This window comes from Piliocolobus tephrosceles, chromosome Y (genome assembly GCF_002776525.5).
Source record: "Piliocolobus tephrosceles isolate RC106 chromosome Y, ASM277652v3, whole genome shotgun sequence".
Classification (NCBI taxonomy): Eukaryota; Metazoa; Chordata; class Mammalia; order Primates; family Cercopithecidae; genus Piliocolobus; species Piliocolobus tephrosceles.
Window position 1 is genome coordinate 9,009,742 of NC_045456.1, and position 19,182 is coordinate 9,028,923.

The 19,182-nt window shown below is 39.6% G+C and overlaps 1 protein-coding gene across 4 annotated transcripts in view; it reads right to left on the reverse strand.

Annotated features, from left to right (window-relative positions):
- GLRA2 (glycine receptor alpha 2) overlaps window positions 1–19,182 on the reverse strand; it is a 223,368-nt gene that overhangs the window by 143,164 nt on the left and 61,022 nt on the right. For all 4 annotated transcript variants that reach the window (XM_026449802.2, XM_026449803.1, XM_026449805.1 and 1 more), the window contains one exon: window positions 16,611–16,834. In XM_026449802.2, coding sequence (XP_026305587.1) covers window positions 16,611–16,834 — 224 coding nt within the window. The remainder of the gene's footprint in view (window positions 1–16,610; window positions 16,835–19,182) is intronic.

The window sequence follows — 19,182 nt, forward strand, 5'->3', positions numbered from 1 at the left end:
TCGTAAATCATAACATCACTTTGTACCCCATAAACATATAAAACTATAATTTGTCCATTTTCAATTCAAAAAATTAAAATTAAACTTTAAAAAAATGTTCATTATATGAAAATAACTAGATGGTATGTGGATAATTGGTTTCAGTGAATCAAAACCAAAAAATCTGGAAATTTCATTATAGTTTTGAAAAGTTTACTTTTAAAAAATTAAAAATAATAATAATAATGAAAATGAACACAGCTTAAAAGAACATGTTCTTTTAAGAACATCACAGAATTCAACTATATATTGGTTTGTTATTGGAAACAACCCAACTTTAATATTCCTAATCATAGGCTTGCTGAATTTGATTGTTTTGCAAAACGACCTTTTCACATTTCTTCAGGAAGCAGAGGTCTCACACACAATTATTGCTGCCTTTGTGGCAGATCTGACTATCCTAGAGGGGCTCCGCAGTTTGGGAGTCAAAACTATTAACAGCATGGGAGACCCCACCGAGAGAAATTCCTAACAAGCGGGACCCTATCCCTGAATCTTGTCTCAGCTGAGAACTCAGTGGTTTTTTTTTTTTTTTCTTCTTCTTCTTTGTTTTTCTAATTTCCTTTCTAGGAAGCTCACAGAGTTTAAGGTTTGTTCCCAAACTCATAAAACCAATAAGTGACCAAAGTTAGATTTGAATACAGCTTTAATCCACATCAAATTCCCTTTATTATTTCCCACACTACCACATTTCACTTTTCCTCCTTAGGAAAATAATCTGTTACCAATTTATTATCCTCCTTTGTCTATGAAGCCAGCAGAGTTGGTCATAGACACCTTAGTTGCCTTGTACCTGCTCAGGGATACCCCTTTCATTTTTCCTCAGACACCCAGAATTCTCATGGCTTGTTGTTTTAAAAACTCCTCCAGCCTCTCCCGGCAGCCCAGAAACCTGGGTAATAGACCTGGCTTACCCATAAAGAGCTATTTGATCTTGACTAAATCTCTGGGCCTCCCCCAACAAACATCCCCATCCTGCTCAACATCTCTGTGATTGTAAACTATAAGTAAAGGCAACCAGCTTGAAGGATTTCCTCTTATAGGTAAATTTACCCTCTTGAATATGAGGAAAACTTTAAGTGCAAGGAACACTTCTTAAAATAGGAACTTCTTGGCAATCTGGGCAGATAGGTGAGTCATCTATTGCTTCCAAAGGGCTTTGTCACCCAATGTCCTAGAACACTATCCACTCTTTCACTGAGAACATAAGGAAGGCCTTCCTGTACCATGTTGATCCGTTGAATCTTTCCTCCCAGTTGTACCTTGAAATTTCTGAACCATGTGACATTCTAGTGTCAGGGAGATTTGACAGGATGCATCAAGTATCAAACAAGAGTGTCATCTTAACCCACCTAGACCTTAAGTGAAATTAGCCTGGGGGCAAGTTAGAAGTCAAGTTAAAAGTGCATCATTAATACAACCCACACATGGAGAGAGGGAGGGAAGATTAGGAAATCACTGGGATCAAAAACGCTGCTAGGCTGGTTGACTGATCAAACATCTTTTAGTATAGTGGGTTTCAGTCTCTGGTAGGCATAAGCATTGTCTGATGGGCTTAGTCACAATGCAGATTATCAGGCCCTCTTGATAAGCAGCCCAGGTTACACCAATGCTGGTGTCCTGGAGCACATTTTAAGGCATACTACTCCAGCATATCCCGAGGGATGCCTTTGATTTCTGTTAATGTGATAGACAAAAAGGTGAAGGTTTTAAGAAAGGAGTCTACAATTAGTAACAGTAGCACTCCTTTGGGAAATATTTTTTTTTCCCCCCTTTTGAGATGGAGTCTCGCTCTGTCACCCAGGCTGGAGTGCAATGGCATGATCTCGGCTCACTGCAACCTCCACCTCCCAGGTTCAAGCGATTCTCCCCCCTCAGCCTCTCGGCATTAGGGTAGGATAGTTAGCCTCAAGTAGGCTGCTAAGTGATTGGACTAGGGGTAATGATACAAGTTAGGGGTGATAATCATGGGCTTCAGTCACATTGGAGAGGTATACTGGTTAAGTCAGGGCAGTGAAGCCAAAATCAGTCCACTGGCAACCAAGAATATGGTAGATGTGGCTAGGAAACTGGGAGAGCTGCTAAGAGGGGTAGGAGGACAGTTTCCAGGTGAGATAGAGAAGAAGCCAAGACCATCATGCCTTTTAACACATGCCAGTGTGCAAAGGCCAAAAGTAGGCAGTGAACTCTACTCAGGGTGATGGCAGCATATCAGGTTACTGTCTCTGACGTCTGGAAGAGAGGCCACCAAGAAATTTCAAAAGAAGTTAGGGAGGTGGCTGCAACATCCGTTGAATGAACCACAACAAAAACTTTAGAAAATCTCATGGTACTGGTCCTAAAGAACAGAGTACATGGGAAGACTAGCTCTAGGTCCTAGGGTGGAGGGATTGGTGTTAAGCAGGACTCCATCTGGGCTGTAATGTAGTATTATACATCCATTGAGCAATATTTTGGCAAATATTTATTGGGCACCAGGCACCAGACACCTAAAATAAGACAGTGTGTCTCTTGAAGGAGATCACAACTTAATATCAGAATTGCAGATATATATCCTAATAGTTTCAATTTATTATTCAACTTTTCGAAGTTGTTTGCAACTCTCCCACTTAATCCTTCTGATGATGTGAATCAGACACACCTGAACAGAATCAAATAAAGGACCTTTAATTACTCCCTTGGGACCTAGATAGGCACTCTCAGTGATCGCGTAGAGCAGGTTATCTATTCTTACAGAGCTGGATCCTTAGAGGGCCCTTTCGGTCTATCAGAGAAGCATGTCTTGATGCTCCTGAATCGAACCTGAGGTACCCACATGAGGATCTTTATTCACAGAAAACAAAAGGAATTGGTCCAAGTCTGGTTAGGCAGGCAAGGAATGAAATTTTTTAACTTACAATTTCTGAAAGCTCTGTGATGAAATGGCTACTTTGAACTTACATCATGTAACGCACAGAGAGAGTCCTGCCTACTCCAGCCCTGAGCTTGTCACCTGGTCCATGGGCAGCCACAGATGTGGCTGCACCTGGGAAGGCTTTCCACCTAATCAAAGTTTGAAAAATTAATGGTGTATAAATTGTTGGGAGTTCCACAAAGGTCCCAATACATCCTTGCTCAAACACCTTCCAACTCTTAGCCGCTATATATAATAAATGAATAAACATTTAGCTAAAGGCTTCTTTGACTATTAAGATGCAAAGCTAGGAAGAGAAATGTGTTTCAAGTACTGTTACTCATTTCCTTCTTTGTGTAAATGAAGTGATAGATTCCCAGATTCCCTATTGATATCTCCAAGGGCAGACTGTCATACTAAGAAAATCAAAGGGAAACATGAAACTAGATGAAAAACAGGGCTCAGAAAAATGTGGCTGGGCACCAGAGACACAACATTTTTTCAACATTGTCTAAGGCTGGACCTAAACCCCAGATTGGTTCTGAGCTGTATGGTTAGACGCTTTCCTCTCCATTAATTCCAAATAGGCACTTTTGCTGTTTTCTCTTTTTCTTTTTTTTTCTTTTTTTTTCCTGTTGACCTTGGGATGTGGAGGAGATAAATGGCAACACCGCTTGGCTCATTAGCTGTTCTCCTCTCCCCTGACTAAAATCCCAGTGGCTGAGCAGGAAGGTCCATGTTTACCAAATATCATAAAGGCATCATAGAAAATACCCATATGCAATGAGCAATAGTAGCTGGGAAGGACAAAAATACAGTATCTGCTCCCATCTGTGTGTGGTCCTTTCAGAAAGTGTGCACACATATGGTTGGCCCATGTTAATTAAGTCCAAATGTGGATTAGATTCAACTTGGAGAGCAACTGATGAATCTGCAGCTAACATTTTCCCCAAATGCTTTGATATTTCCTGGATGAAAATGTTTTGAAGGTGTTGAATAGAAGAGGGATAAATTGAACACCATCAGAGGAAGGAGCTCAAATTACCAAAGATTTAAATAATCAATACTCCCCGACATCTTAGTTACATTTTACATTTCAAAGTCATTTCACATCTAGTATTTATTTATATATCCAAACATTGGTGAAGGTAAAATGTAGCCTGCACATTAAAATAAATGAGAACTGCCTTTTTCATTGTCACTATGTGTCTAGTATTATATTTAATAGTGGCATTGAGGTGAAGAAAAAGACAAAGTTACTGTACAATGTAGCAATTTTTAAAATGTTTTATTTTACTTTTTTAAAAAAGGGGAAAGAGAGCATGTGTAAGCACGCTTATGAACTGCAGATACGGTTTTGAGAAAACCAAAGTAACCTCGTACCTGTTGACAACTGAGAGTAAAATTGTGTTACCTGGCTGGTATTTTGCTGCATTAAAAAGACTTCCATTGTGGTAACTGGTGGAGACTTACTGACCACTGTTTCTGGTGGCAAAGGTTGGAGAGAGAATGGAGTTCTGGTCAGATGATAGGATGGTCCATCCTTGACTGGATAACACTTTGAAACCAAGCATAATTCCTCAGTTTGCTTTTAACAAGCAGCTAAAGGGGAGGAACAGCATCAGCTAAACTATTATCTGAAAGTAGATGCAACTGTCACCTCTGTTATGAGCTACATGTCTCCCAAAAAGAGGAAACTCAAGGCAAGGAGAGTATCCATCTGCTTTGGACTAAGTGTGGAAAGTGAGTGGAGCCTGAATAGTACAAGTATGTCCATACGTATGTGTTAAGTAAGGTAAGGGGCATTGTCACCCTTACTTACTCCCTTTTATCCTACAGCCAACTCAGGGATAATTAAGACATTCATTGAACATTTATTATGAATCTGGCACTGAGAAAAACTGCAGGTCAAAGAAAGGTCAAATGACTTTTTATGGTCACTTAGTAAAACTGGATTTGAATCCAAGTATTCCTGACCCTCAGAACTGACATTTGTCCCACCCCAATAGAATTCTGTCTTTAATCCCCTAGTGTACATTTTGCTGTCTATCCTTCATCTGACTGCTCAAGTTTAGCAAAATACCCATACTAAAATGAAACATCAAATAAAACCTTTGTTTTATTGTCATTTGAAATAACCAATCAATCAGAAATGAGATGGTTTTGCTCTGAGAGTATGTCTCATGTGGAACTTCATATAATTGTATTCATATATGTACTTAATAATTTTCAATGACTGTCCAATGATAAATACTGTATCCTCTTTGATACAGATGTTAGTTTGTAATTTTAAATGCCACAAGCGAGAAGAAACTTGTTGGAGAGACTGCTGAGACACGCAGATGGACACATTTTTTTTCCATTTTAAAATAAAGTACCTTTTCCTTTGTATTATGTGCTATGAGAATGCACTAAAGTAATTCATATGTTTCATAAGAGCCATGGTGATATCATGCATGTTTATTTTGGTATTAATGCCATCCAGGAAGCCTTACAAAAGTAGCAGTGTGGACCAGATAGAAGCCCACATTAATGTAAGTTGAGCAGCCTCACCAGGACCTCTGGTTTTCCTTTGGCTTTCTGCCATGAGAAAGTTCAGGTGATGAGTAATAACAGCAGACTAACTCCTCAGCTCTGCTGGCTCAAATCTACCACATGATTCCTTTAGTCTAAATAGTCAGTCAATTATTTTCCCAGCCAACCATCTTTGTGTAATTGTCTAAAAGTATATAAACCCATGATTCCTGAACATATTCTAAAATAATAATTCACAGATATTCCTGGTGATTGAATTAGAAGGTACAAATGATCTAGTTTGTGACTGGAAAATTTCTCAGGGCACTTGGTACTGAGTATTTGTCATTGTGTAAACTATATGTTGAATTTTTCTTTTTTTGAGACAGAGTCTCACTTTGTCACCAAGGCTGTAGTGCAGTGGCATGATCTTGGCTCACTACAGCCTCGACTTCCTGGGCTCAAGCGATCCTCCTGCCTTAGCCCCCTAAATAGCTGGGACTACAGGCACACACCACCAGTCCCAGCTAGTCTTTTTTTTTTTTTTTTTTTTTTGTATTTTTTGTAGGGATGGGACTTTGCCATGTTGCTCAGGCTTGTCTCCATCTCCTGAGCTAAAGTGATACACCCTCCTCAGCATCCCAAGTGCTAAGATTGCAGGTGTGAGTCACTGTGCCCAGCCACGTTGAATATTTTAGCGCTGCCTCTTAAATTACAGGTAGTCCAATCCTCCCTAACCTACTCCAAAATCAGGTTCCTCTTCTCAGGAGTTGTATATTTAATTGGGGAGAAAAGGGTTCAAAGATCCAAGTAGTTTAAGACAGGCATCTTGAAATTCTGAATCTCCTCTGCTGACTCAAGCCCTAAGGGACATGAAGAATGCACTCGTATCTACTCATCAGGAAAGTGTTTTGTGGTTTGGGAAGGAGAGGGAGGTCATTTTGAGTTAAAAACTTATAATAGTGCTAGAAGGAGCCTCATACTTGGTCTAAGTCCCTGGTTCAGTCTCATTTTATAGAGGAAACTGAGACCCAGAATGATAAGCTTATGGGGCTGGAGAGGCTGTTCTATGATCCTGGGAGATATAGTAAATGATGAAAGGAAGTGTGGAGATCACAATGCCCTGAGCCATCTTCTCAGTATTCTGCTCTTTGTACCATTGTCTGAAGAGCAAACTCTGATTAATGTTAATGAAACGGAAAGTTACCTCTAAATGGAAGAGGTAACCTTCCTAAAAACCTAGTGGTTGCTATTGATAATCCAGTCAGGTAAACAGTTAAGGACAGATGGTCATGCTAACTGCCATGTATTTCATTGATCAAGTCTCTCTTTTCCTCCAAACAAGCATAAGATCTGTAATGGTTAATACTGAGTGTCAACTTGATTGGATCGAAGGACGCAAAGTATTGTTCCTGGGTATGTCTATGAGGGTGTTGCCAAAAGAGATTAACATTTGAGTCAGTGGACTGGGAGAGGCAGACCCACCCTCAGTCTGGCTGGGCACCATCTAATCAGCTGCCAGCACGGCTGGAATAAAGCAAGCAGAAGATGGAAGAACCGACTTGCTGAGTCTTCTGGTCTTCATCTTTCTCCTGTGCTGGATGTTTCCTGCCTTCGAACATCAGACTCCAAGTCTTCAGCTTTTGGACTCTTGGGCTCACACCAGTGGTTTGCCAGGGGCTCTTGGGCCTTTGGCCACAGGCTAAAGGCTGCATTGTCGGCTTCCCTACTTTTGAGGTTTTGGGACTCCGAGTGATCCACTGCTGACTTCCTTGCTCCTCAACTTGCAGACGGCCTGTCATGGGACTTTACCTTGTGATGGTGTGAGTCAGTCAGTTCTCCTTAATAAACTCCCTTTCATAAACGTATGTAACTTTTAGTTCTGTCCCTCTAGGGAACCCTGACTAATACGAGAGCCTTACTCTGTTGTGTCTGAATCAATGTTAGGTCCCATAGTGTTTGTGTATTTCTAACCTGAGCAGGAGCTCAACAAAGCTTTCCATACTTTATGAGAGTCTGTCATATATACAACACACTTTCTGGACCTTCATACTTCCACCCCCAGCCATAAGTTTGTAAAGGGCCCCTCTCCAAAAATAGCCCCTCCGCACCACAGCTCCTGCTGAATCCACTAGCAGATGTGCATGCCCAGCTTCCCACCCTCCCAACCTTGCTCGCCTCTAGGAAGAATGGAATCATTGTGGTTTCCATGGCATTTCCCAGCACTTCTCTGAAGACTGCTTAATTCTGATGTGGGCGCTTATGTTACAGACATTAATTATTTCATTAAGTCAAGTCACAATACTAATGAGGATTTGGACACAGAGTTAGAAAATGAGAATGTAATTTTGCCTGGATTATAGAACATAAGGATAAATAATGGTCCAAATATGCACAGGGAAAAGAAATCATAGTTTTTCATAGCTGCCTTCTAACAGAAAATGTGGGCTTACATGTCTCATCAAAATTGAGAGTAAGGTAATCAAAGCAACACTACTGGTAACATTTAAGGCAGGTCTGAGTTCATTGTGCATTTTATTTTTGGCTCTGACATCTAAATAGAGAATGTCCTTATTCCCTATGCCATAAAAAAATTTATAACTAAAGTTAGAATCTTTTGAAGTTCTTGCATCAGACTATAGGATCAGTCAAGGATGGGAGGCCATGTGAGAAAAGCTAGCCTTCTATGTATGTGGGTAGAGTTGGTCATTAGACAAGATTGTTTGGAGGAACACCGTTGGATGTCTGTCTAGAAATCTGCACTGTACCTACTCTCAGTGGTGCCTGTAATCTATCATCAGAGGGAAAAGCATGTCAATCCCCAAGGGTTCTCTATTACAACTCCAGTACTACTGGGAAGGCAGAATACTGAATTATCAACACCCAGAATTGCAAATAGAATCAAAAGGGATTAACAAGCAAATCACCTCCAGTGCCATAAAGGAATAAGTTTTAGGTCAGATAAAGGTTGATGATGAGGTGAACAGATGCTTTGGTGATATGGGGTTGCTATTGTTGAGGGGCAATTTTATAATTATTTATGGTTTTTTAGAGGGTAGCATGAGCCCCCCCAGATAACTGGTCAGTTTAATAACACACTGAAAGCAAACAATATTTTCTTAATAACTTCACCTTTAGGCATACCCATTCTGGAGGCATGCAGTAAATCTGGAAACAAAGCTCTTAACAGTTGGAGGGTCATAGCTTCTTTAATAAAGATAAGGACCTCTTCCTCTAAACAAACAAACAAACAAACAAAAAATAGCTTAAATAACCTAATGCACAAAATATGCATATATATATATATATATATATATATTTTTTTTTTTTTTTTAGATAGAGTCTCGCTCTTCGCCCAGGCTGGAGTGCAGTGATGTGATCACTGCTCACTGCAGCCTCCGCCTCCTGGGTTCCAGTGACTCTCCTGCCTCAGCCTCCTGAGTAGCTGGGACTACAGGCGCCTGCCACCATGCCCGGCTAATTTTTGTACTTTTTTTTTTTTTTTTTTTTTAGTAGAGATGGGGTTTCACCATGTTGGCCAGGATGGTCTCGATCTCCTGACTTCGTGATCCACCCACCTCAGCCTCCCAAAGTGCTCGGATTACAGGCGTGAGTCACCACGCCCTGCCAAAATATGCATATATTTTGAGCAAGGTTCAAGCAAAACCATATGATCATCCCAATAGACACAGAAAAATCTTTTGATAAAATTCAAAATCCTTTCATGATGACAACCACCAACAGACTAGGAATCAAATGAACATCCCTCAAAATAATAAGAGCAATCTATGACAAACCCACAGTCAACATCATACTGGGTGGCAAAAGCTGGAAGCATTCCCCTTGAGAACTGGAACAAGACAAGGATGTCCTCTCTCACCACTCCTATTAAACATAATACTGGAAGTCCTAGCCAGAGCAATCAGGCAAGAGAAAGAAATAAAAGGCATCTAAATAGGAAGAAAGGAACTGAAACTATTTCTCTTAGCTAATGATGTGATTCTATATCTAGACACCCCTAAAGAATCAGCCAAAAGGCTCCTGAATTGATAAATGACTTTAGTACAATTTTAGGACACAAAAATCAATGTACAAAAATCAGTAGCATTTCTATACACCAATAACATTCAAGCTGAGAGTAAAATTAAGAACACAATACCATTTGCAATAACTACAAAAAAATGAAACACTTAGGAATACAGCTAACCAAGGAGGAGAAAGATCTCTACAAGAACTACAAAACACTGCTGAAAGAAATCAAAGATGACACAAATAAATGGAAAAACAACCCATGCTCATAAATTTGAAGAATCAGCATCATTAAAATGGTCAAACTGCCCAAAGCAATTTACAGATTCAATGCTATTCCTATCGAATTAACAATGTCATTTTTCACACAATTAGAAAAAAAAAACTATTCTAAAATTCATACAGAACCAAAAAAGAGCACAGATAACCAAAGCAATCCTGAGCAAAAAGAAGAACAAAGCTGGAGGCATCACACTACCCAAGTTCAAACTGTACTATAAGGCTACAGTAATAAAAACAACATGGTACTGGAATAAAAACAGACACATAGACCAATGGAACAGAATAGAGAACCCAGAAATAAAGCCACACACAACCAGCTGATCTTTGACAAAGCTGACAAAACAAGCTGGGGAAAGGACTCCTTTTTCCAAAAAATGGTGCTGGAATGACTAGCTAGCCATATGCAGAAGAATGAAACTGGACCACCACCTTTTACCATCTCCAAAAATTAACTCAAGATGGATTACAGATTTAAGTGTCTGGCCTCAAACTATAAAAATCCTAGACAGGGCCGAGCACAGTGGCTCATCCCTGTAATCCCAACGTTTTGGGAGGCTGAGGCAGGCAGATCACTTGAGGTCGGGAGTTCGAGACCAGCCTGGCCAACATGGGGAAACCCCGTCTCTAGTAAAACTACAAAAATTAGTTCAGCATGGTGGCATGCACATGTGATGCAAGCTACTTGGCAAGCTGAGGCAGGAAAATCACTTGTTCCTGGAAGCAGAGTTGTCAGTGAGCCAAGATCACACCATTGCACTCCAGCCTGGGTGACAGAGCGGGACGTTGTCTCAAAAGAAAAAAAAAAAAAAAAAAATCCTAGACAGAAACCTAGGAGACACCATTCTTGACATTGGCCTTGGAAAAGAATTTTTGGATAAGTCCCCAAAAGCAACTGCAACAAAAATAAAAGTTGCCAAATGGGACTTAATTAAACCAAAGAGCTTCTTCACAGCAAAAGAAATTATCAATAGAGTAAACAGACAAGTTACAGAATAGAAGAAAATGTTCACAAACTATGCATCTGATAAAAGCCTAGTATCCAGAATCTATAAGGACCTTAAGCCAATCAATAAGCAAAAAGCAAATAGCCCCATTAAAAATAGGCAAAGGACATGAACAGACACTTCTCAAAAGAAGACATACAAGTGGTCAACAAACATATGAGAAAATGTTCATCATCACTGGTCATTAGAGAAATGCAAATCAAAACCACAATGAGATACTATCTCACACCAGTCAGAATGGCTATTATCAAAAAGTCAAAAAGCAACAGATGCTGCAAGGCTGCAGAGAAAAGCAAACATTTACACACTGTTGGTGGGAATGTAAATTAGTTCAGGCGCTGTGGAAAGTAGTTTGGAGACTTCTCAAATAACTTAAAACAGTGATACTATTTGACCCAGCAATCCCATTCCTGGGTGTATACCCCAAGGAAAATAAATTGTTCTACAGAAAGACACATGAAGTTGTATGTTCATCACAGCACTATCCACAATAGCAGACATGGAACCAGCCTAGCTGCCCATCAATGGTAGATTAAACAAAATGTGGTACATATATACCATGGAATACTAAGCAGCCATGAAAAAGCATGAAATGATGCCCTTTGCTGCAACATGAATTGTATGTGTTTGTATCTTTGGACTTGGGTTGAAGTAAATGAGGAATTAATGTGGAGGTAGGAAATGACAGCACTGAAACAGAAGTGAAGAGCCCGGATTCTTGTCCTAGCTTTCCTACTTACTAACTCCACTGTTTGGGTTAACCCAACTTCTGAAAGAAGTCACTTCCTTATCACTAAAACAAGCTTGTTGGATTAGATATTTTACAAGGTAACTTCAAATTTAAAAAAAAATTCTTCTATAAAAGTCCTATTTCTGACTAAATTCTCAGAAGCAATCGGATTTTTAAAAAGAAGACAGTATCAGCAAAGATACTGTGGGCATGTGAGACAAGCTGTTCTTCAAAAATGCTCACCTTCTCCTTTTTTCTTTCATGTTGTCCACCATATCCCATGATGTCCTGACCTTTATTCCAACTCATTATATTAAATTCAACAAATATTGTTTAAACAATAATATGTACAACCTTGAAGACTCACCTCACTACTTCAGTATGGATTCAAGTATGGATTCATTGTAAGTAATGTGAATTTAGAATTTGACTCTCTCTGAATTTAGAATTTGACTCTCTTTCCCCATCCCAGATGAAGGATCACCTCTTACTCAGTACTTGATCTTTAGGCCCAGCACGGTCTCTGGATTATTGACTTTCTCTGAAGAGGGTTTACAAATCAAAATGTATACTTTTGTCAGAGGTGATCAATAATTAATGGGGCGGGCCAACAAAAAAACTTAGGAAAAAAACAGAGAGTAAGATAAAACATTAGAGAATGAATACTAAAGAAGAAAAATGGACAGAAATGGATTTGGTACTTTTTCATCCACAAAGACTGTGCCCTACTACACTGGATAAAAGGTTTATTAACACTGAGCTAAGGCCTTTCCTTCCTATTTAAAAGATTTGTTTGAATTTTAGTCAAGTACCCCAAGAGTTCATAAGGAGGACACTTAGGGAGTTCTAGTCTATTGCCATCTCTCTTTGTTTTTTAGACCCCTACCTTTTGGAATACAGATATATGAAGTATTAGGAAATGTGATCTTGCTTGTTATGAAATCAATGGACTGTATGGTTCTCTATTTGTTTTGTTTGACCATCAAAGTCTTGGACTTTGGTGTCCATAGAGAGTTAATTTTACCCCTACACCTACGAAGCTAAGAAAAACATGGAATTTTCCCCAGATTAAATGCAATTGGTATTTGCTTTAGGTTTCAGGAAAATGCAAATACAGAGTATCAAGACAGAACATTACTTTTTAAAATGTGGACCACATACTTACATAATTAAATAATTGCTTAAGTATTTACTGTGTATGTGGAGACAGTTTTAGGGTTTTTATTTGGTACTTCTAGCCCCTTCCTTGTATCATTCTCAACCTTTCTTCATTCTATCCCATTTATACTCTTAGGAATCCAATATGTTCATCCTCAGAAATAAATTTTATATCAGCTTTTTAGAGTTTAGTGTAGATTTAAGCCAGTGGATTTCCTCTCCTGGGAGTATTTGTGTCGTAAACCTGAGTATGCAGGGGAATTACTTCCTAATGGAACTTCAGTAGGAACTTTTCAGCACCTTTAAGACATGGACACAACTGTACCTGCCTTGGCCTTAAACTTGAGTCAAACCTGCAGCTGGGCATATATTAGCACTAGTTACTCCTTGACCTCTAGTTAAATTGAGCCCAGTGACAAACAGGAGTGTGGATGCCAACTCCCAAAGTCTGGCAATATTTTGGTCACATAATTCATTTGCAAAATTAGAGCCACTTTTGTTTGTCTTGTTTCCTATTTATTCCTATTACTTAATTTATCATGTTTCCCCCTGCCTTGTTAGACTGAAGTCATTGCAGGGGAAGGACCACATCTTACTTAGTTCTGGATCTCCAGACCCAGCACAGTATCTGGTTCATCAAAAGCCCTTCGAGGCAAAAAATTAGATTCTTACAGCTCAAATCTCCCAACAGCTTGTATTTTCTTAAAATGATATCCCCAATTCTCCTTTACCAAGGTTTTTTATTTTGATTTCAGAGAATACTCACAATGAAAGAAAAGTATAAAACAGCCTGCCACAGGACAAACCCCACCTAATCCAAACGAATTGTTAGGGCATTTCAGGGCCTGTTATGTGCTATGCTTGGGAACCAGAGATACAAGAATAGCCTCTGGGTCTAGGCAGGAGCATGATATTCTTGATGATTCTACTAGAATGTAAAGACCTTCGAAAAACAGCAAGAAAGCAACAACAGCAACAACAACCTGATTTTATTTCAGCACTATGTGATGCCTGGTATTCATTAGAACAAATGCCACCCATGGCCCAGGGGATTAGCTGGGGCAGCTGATGCTCTGTGCTGCTTTTTATAACTCTCCTTCCTAGCGCCACACTCTACATATGTCCCATTTTATCAGGTCCGGTCAACTTATGTCGTGCTCAGTACTGCATTTTACACCAACCAAACACATCACCATGGAGAATGTTTTGTGTTTCCTTAAAAATGAAATGGTCATTGGGGGAAGTTTCCTGGTTTTCTGTGCAAGCAGTGACTTTGCCACTTTGCCACTTTTTACAAATGAGCAGCTTCTTTTATTCCACAAGACATTGGGGCTCTCAGCCATCAGCAGGGTGTGAATTTATTAGGTATAAGAATGGAATTTACAGTACAGAACCAAATCACCTCATTGTCAAATGAGGTTGTGATGATCTTGAGTCTGCAAACTTGGAAAACTTATTTGCAAGGAGACTAGCTGTCCACTTTTTTGGTAATAAACTTATATACAGAAGGGGGCATTCTATTAAGGACCTTTAAATGCCAATAGTTTATTCAATGTACTATCTCGCATATACAGTACATTGTCCTAGACCTTTGGTAGATGTTACAAAAAAGACAAAAACCAAATATCTTGAATTGAAAGAGCTAAGAGCTTACTACTGAAAAAGAACATTAATTTTTCTAAACACTGATTTTAGGTTCAGGGATACATGTGCAGGTTTCTTGTATAGGTAAATTGCATGTCATGGGGGTTTGGTGTACAGATTATTTCGCCACCCAGGCAATAAGCATAGTACCCTATAAGGCAGTTTTTTGATTCTCGTCCTCCTCTTTCCCTCTACCCTCAAGTAGGCCCCAGTGTCTGTTGTTCCCTTCTTTGTGTCCATATATATTCAATGCTTAGCTCCCGCTTATAAGTGAGAACATGCAGCATTTGTACTGCATGTTCAATTGAACAGTACTGTACTATTCTGTACTATTCACTGAACAGTATTTTTCTGTTCCTGTGTTAGTTCACTCAGGATAATGCCCTCCAGTTCCAACCATGTTGCTGCAAAGGACATGATCTCATTCTTTATGTCTGTGTAGTATTCCATGGTGTATAGTGCCAGTTTTTTGTTTTTTGAGACAGTCTCACTCTGTCGCCCAGGCTGGAGTGGAGTGGCACTATCTCGGCTCACTGCAATCTCCGCCTCCCAGGTTCAAGCAATTCTCGAGTAGTTGGGGCTACAGGCACGTACCACCATGCCCAGCTAATTTTTTATACTTTTTAGTAGAGATGGGGTTTCACCATATTGGCCAGGCTGGTCTTGAACTCTTGATCTCGTAATCCACCCACTTCAGCCTTCCAAAGTGCTGGGATTACAGGCATGACCCACGGCACCTAGCCGCCACATTTTCTTTATCTAGTCTACCACTGATGGACATTTAGGTTGATTCTGTGTCTTTGCTATTGTGAATAGTGCTGCAATGAGCATACATACACGTGCATGTGTCTTTATGGTAGAATGATTTATATTCCTTTGGGTATATATCCAATAATGGGACTGCTGGTTCGAATGGTAATTCTGCTTTGAGTTGTTTGAGAAATTGCCAAACTGCTTTCCACAATGGCTGAACTAATTTACATTCCCACTAGCAGTGTATAAGTGTTCCCTTTTCTCTGTGACCTCACCAGCATCTATTATTTTTTGACTTTTTAATAATAGCCATTCTGACTGGTGTGAGATGGTATCTCATTGTGATTTTCATTTGCATTTCTTTAATGATTACAGATGTTGAGCATTAAAAAAAAGAACTGATTTCAAAATACAGATAGCCATTATTTTATTTATCAAACATTTACTCTGTGTCAGGTACTGTGGCAAGTATTTTTAATATACTTTATATCAAGGGTTGGCAAACTACAGCCAAAGGGCCAAATCCAGTCCACCACCTATTTTTGTAAATAAAATTTTATTGAGACACAGCCATGTCCAATTGTTTGCATATTACCTATGGTTGCTTTTGAGCTATAATGATAGAGTTGAGTAGTTGCAACAGAGGCAATGTGGTCTGCAACATTTAAGATAATCTGGCCCTTTACAGAAAATATTTGCTGACCACTACACATTACTCATTCACACAAGAATATTCAGAGATAAACATGGAGTTTCCCGTTTTAAAATTAAGGTAACTGAGGGTTACAGGTTACAAAACTTAGTAAATGGCAAAACTTGGGTTTGATTCTAGATCTAATGCCAGAAATCCGTGTTTTTATTGCTATACTCATGAACAGAAGTAACCAAAATATAAGGCAGAAAAAAATAAGAGCCTTACAGAGAAACTGCTATTAGAGTTCAGAAAAGGGGGAGATTATTTTGAGCCTAGAGTGATAACACTTCTGGAGAAGATATTTGAATATAAAAGCAAAAATGGATCTCAGGAATTGTCTGTCCCAGGCCCAAGTCCAAGAAAAGTTAAGAGATCAAGATCACATGTTTACTTAGAAGCAAAGCTGACATTGGAACCAGGTTTCCACTTATCCAGCTAAAAGTATGTTGTTAATGACTATGCTGAGCTATTGAATTTGTGTGTGTGTGTGTGTGTGCACGCGCGCGCTCGTGTGTTTGAATGTTACAGAATGGCAGAATTATTGAAATGAGATTTCGTATATTATGCTTAATGGCAATTGAAATGAATAGCCTGTACTTCCTTTATTGAAGCAATCAGGAACACATTTGTGCAGGTGATTACACAATACCATTAACCATGTACCATCCTACCAAATACATTTTTGTTATGGAGAATCACATTTATGAGACCAAGGGGACTTCTGATACTCTCCACCAACTTTAAAATTCAAATGATAAACAAGAAACCACAAAAGTCAAATATTCATATACATCCTACCCTGCAGAATCAGGCAGCTCTATGTTAGCAGAGAAATGGAGATGCGAACATGTGCAGCCAATGGAGGCTTACCTGATACTGTAGAGCACTTTGCCATTTTTTGAAATCCGTAGCAATTTGTTGTCAGTGGTGACATCGTGGAAGTTGGCACCCTTCTCATTAGCAAAGAACAAATCTGGTTTCCAAATGGAGTCTAGCATAGATGGGTCCAAGTCCAGGGAGTCATCTGGGTACTCACTATACGCCAGCCGTGAATCATTCCACTGTTGTCTCAGAAAGATATTCACTCGGTAGTCCTACAGAAACGCCGTGGACAAGTGTTACTGATTACCCTGGCATAAGAGTTCTATTTGCATTTCCCTCTCACTCTTCTCCCTAATTTGATACAGCTTTGGTGTCCAAGTAAACCAAACTGTGTATACCTTGGTCAAAATAAACCATTTAGTTCCATTAGGAGAGGGGACAGAAGGTAGAAAGAAAAAGGAAGATTCAACCAAACCAGAACACCAATAAAACAGGTTGACTTGGCTGAATTTTTTAGTGTTTGAATTATTCATTTTGGGATGAGATAATACTAACTCAAGCTGACTTTGCTACAGAAAAAGGTAAACAATGAACACAGAAATCAGTCTGTGGTGGCAGATTGTCAAATAAAACTGATTTATTTTCCAAATCAGAAATCACATGATCTCTGGTTCCTTTCTGCTCAGATGCTCTGGGCAGAAGGAAACCCACTGTGTAATTTGAGTAGTGAAAATCTTATAAAACTATGGCATGATGGGGCAATATTTTTAAAATTTATCGACATAAACATTAAGATCTTTCATGTTGACAAAATATTTTCCTTGCAGCTACTTACTTTTGAAATTCTTATTTTATCATTGTCTCTGAATGTGTTGTATCTACAGTAGCCAACTTGATGCTTCATCCAAACAGAGATGTTTCATGTTCTCAATCGGAACACTGTGGGAGCCTTAGGCAAACCCCTGGCATTCCCATTTGGTCTGGGAATTTTCTTCTGTGCTAATGAATAGCTTGGGGACAGTGACGGCTCTCCTGGGGACTTCTACTCAAAGACCTTAGGTTCATCGAAAGTACTACGTCACTTGATAATCTGGACTCCGATTGAGGCTTCAACAGTATTCCCTAACCAAGCCAGTCTGTGGTTTCAGAGCTAGTAGTTATCCACTATTGCTACTTGTGACCACAAGTGTGATATATACTAATTCATTCTTACTCTCTTTCTTTACATTTTTTACCCTTACTTGCTCCATCTCCACGTTTGGCACCTGGATTTTTGGTCATTGTTTACATTACTCTAATGGTGACTAACTTGTCCTGGTTTGCCTGAGAACTTCCCAATTTTGGCCCCAAAACTCTCACATCCAGGGAACTTCCTCAGTGTAGGCAAATTGGGATAGTTGGTCACTCCACTGGGAGTCACTCTACTCTGGAGACACTTTCAGGATGGCAAGTTTGGGCGAATTCCCCCAGGATCAAAAGGGAAAAAAATAATTAAGTTGTAAAGATCAGGGTGTATGGAAAAAAGCTTCAATACAGTTTTTGTTTTTTTACCTATTTACTAAACTATACAAATTCCCATGACTTTTTTTCAAATACATTCATCCTGATGATCAAGTTCATAGAGCATTTTGGAGGCAGCGGCTCTTGGGAAGAGTGCCCAAAGTAGGCCTAATCTCAAGTCTGTGTGAGCTTTAATATGAGAAGTTAACCTTGAGTTTGAAGTTATAGGGGGCAGTTACTTTATGATAAATTGAAGCTTTACCATTGCACTGCTAATTTAGAGACCAAGGTCAGCTTATATATTTCTTTAAGAAATGTCAGACTTGAGCCGGGTGCTGTGGCTCACGCCTGTAATCCCAGAACTTTGGGAGGCTGAAGTGGGTGCATCACCTGAGGTCAGGAGTGCGAGACCAGACTGGCCAACATGGTGAAACACCGTCTCCACTAAAAATACAAAAATTAGCCAAGTGTGGTGGTGCATGCCTGTGGACCCAGCTACTCGGGAGGCTGAAGTGGGAGAATCGCTTGAACCCAGGAGGCGCACGTTGCAGTGAGCGGAGATTGCACCACTGCACTCCAGCCTGGGCAACAGAGGGAGACTCCATTTCAAAAAAAAAAAAAAAAAAAAAAGTCAGGCTTGTAATAGATTCTTAGTTCTTCCTTAAGAAGTCAGAAATAAGAAATGTAGCTACCTGCTATCCCTGATAAGTTAGCATCTTCTTATAACTTGTTTATGCAGCTATAGAATGAATGGGGACTCATAGTCTTATTTCAGAAGTTATAGCACGACATGCATTCTAATAAGGGGCTGTCTCCTTAATCTGAGTTCTTCAGGAGTGTGATTTCAGATTGGAGATAAAACAACTCTTCATTCTGCAGAAGAAACCAGCAAAGCATGTGAAATGTTTGTTTTGGGGAAGGATTTGAGGGAGCTAGAATTATATTCTGGAGATGTTCTCTGAGCAGACGCATTTTGTACACTTTCAGTTCACCGTCCTAGCTGTTAAATGAGGAGCAGAGTAGGATCTACTGCTGTGTCATGGATAGTGTTCCAGCATCCATATGTCCAAATCACACACTATCTACCTACATCCTTCCAGGCAGTCATTTGGAAGTTGGG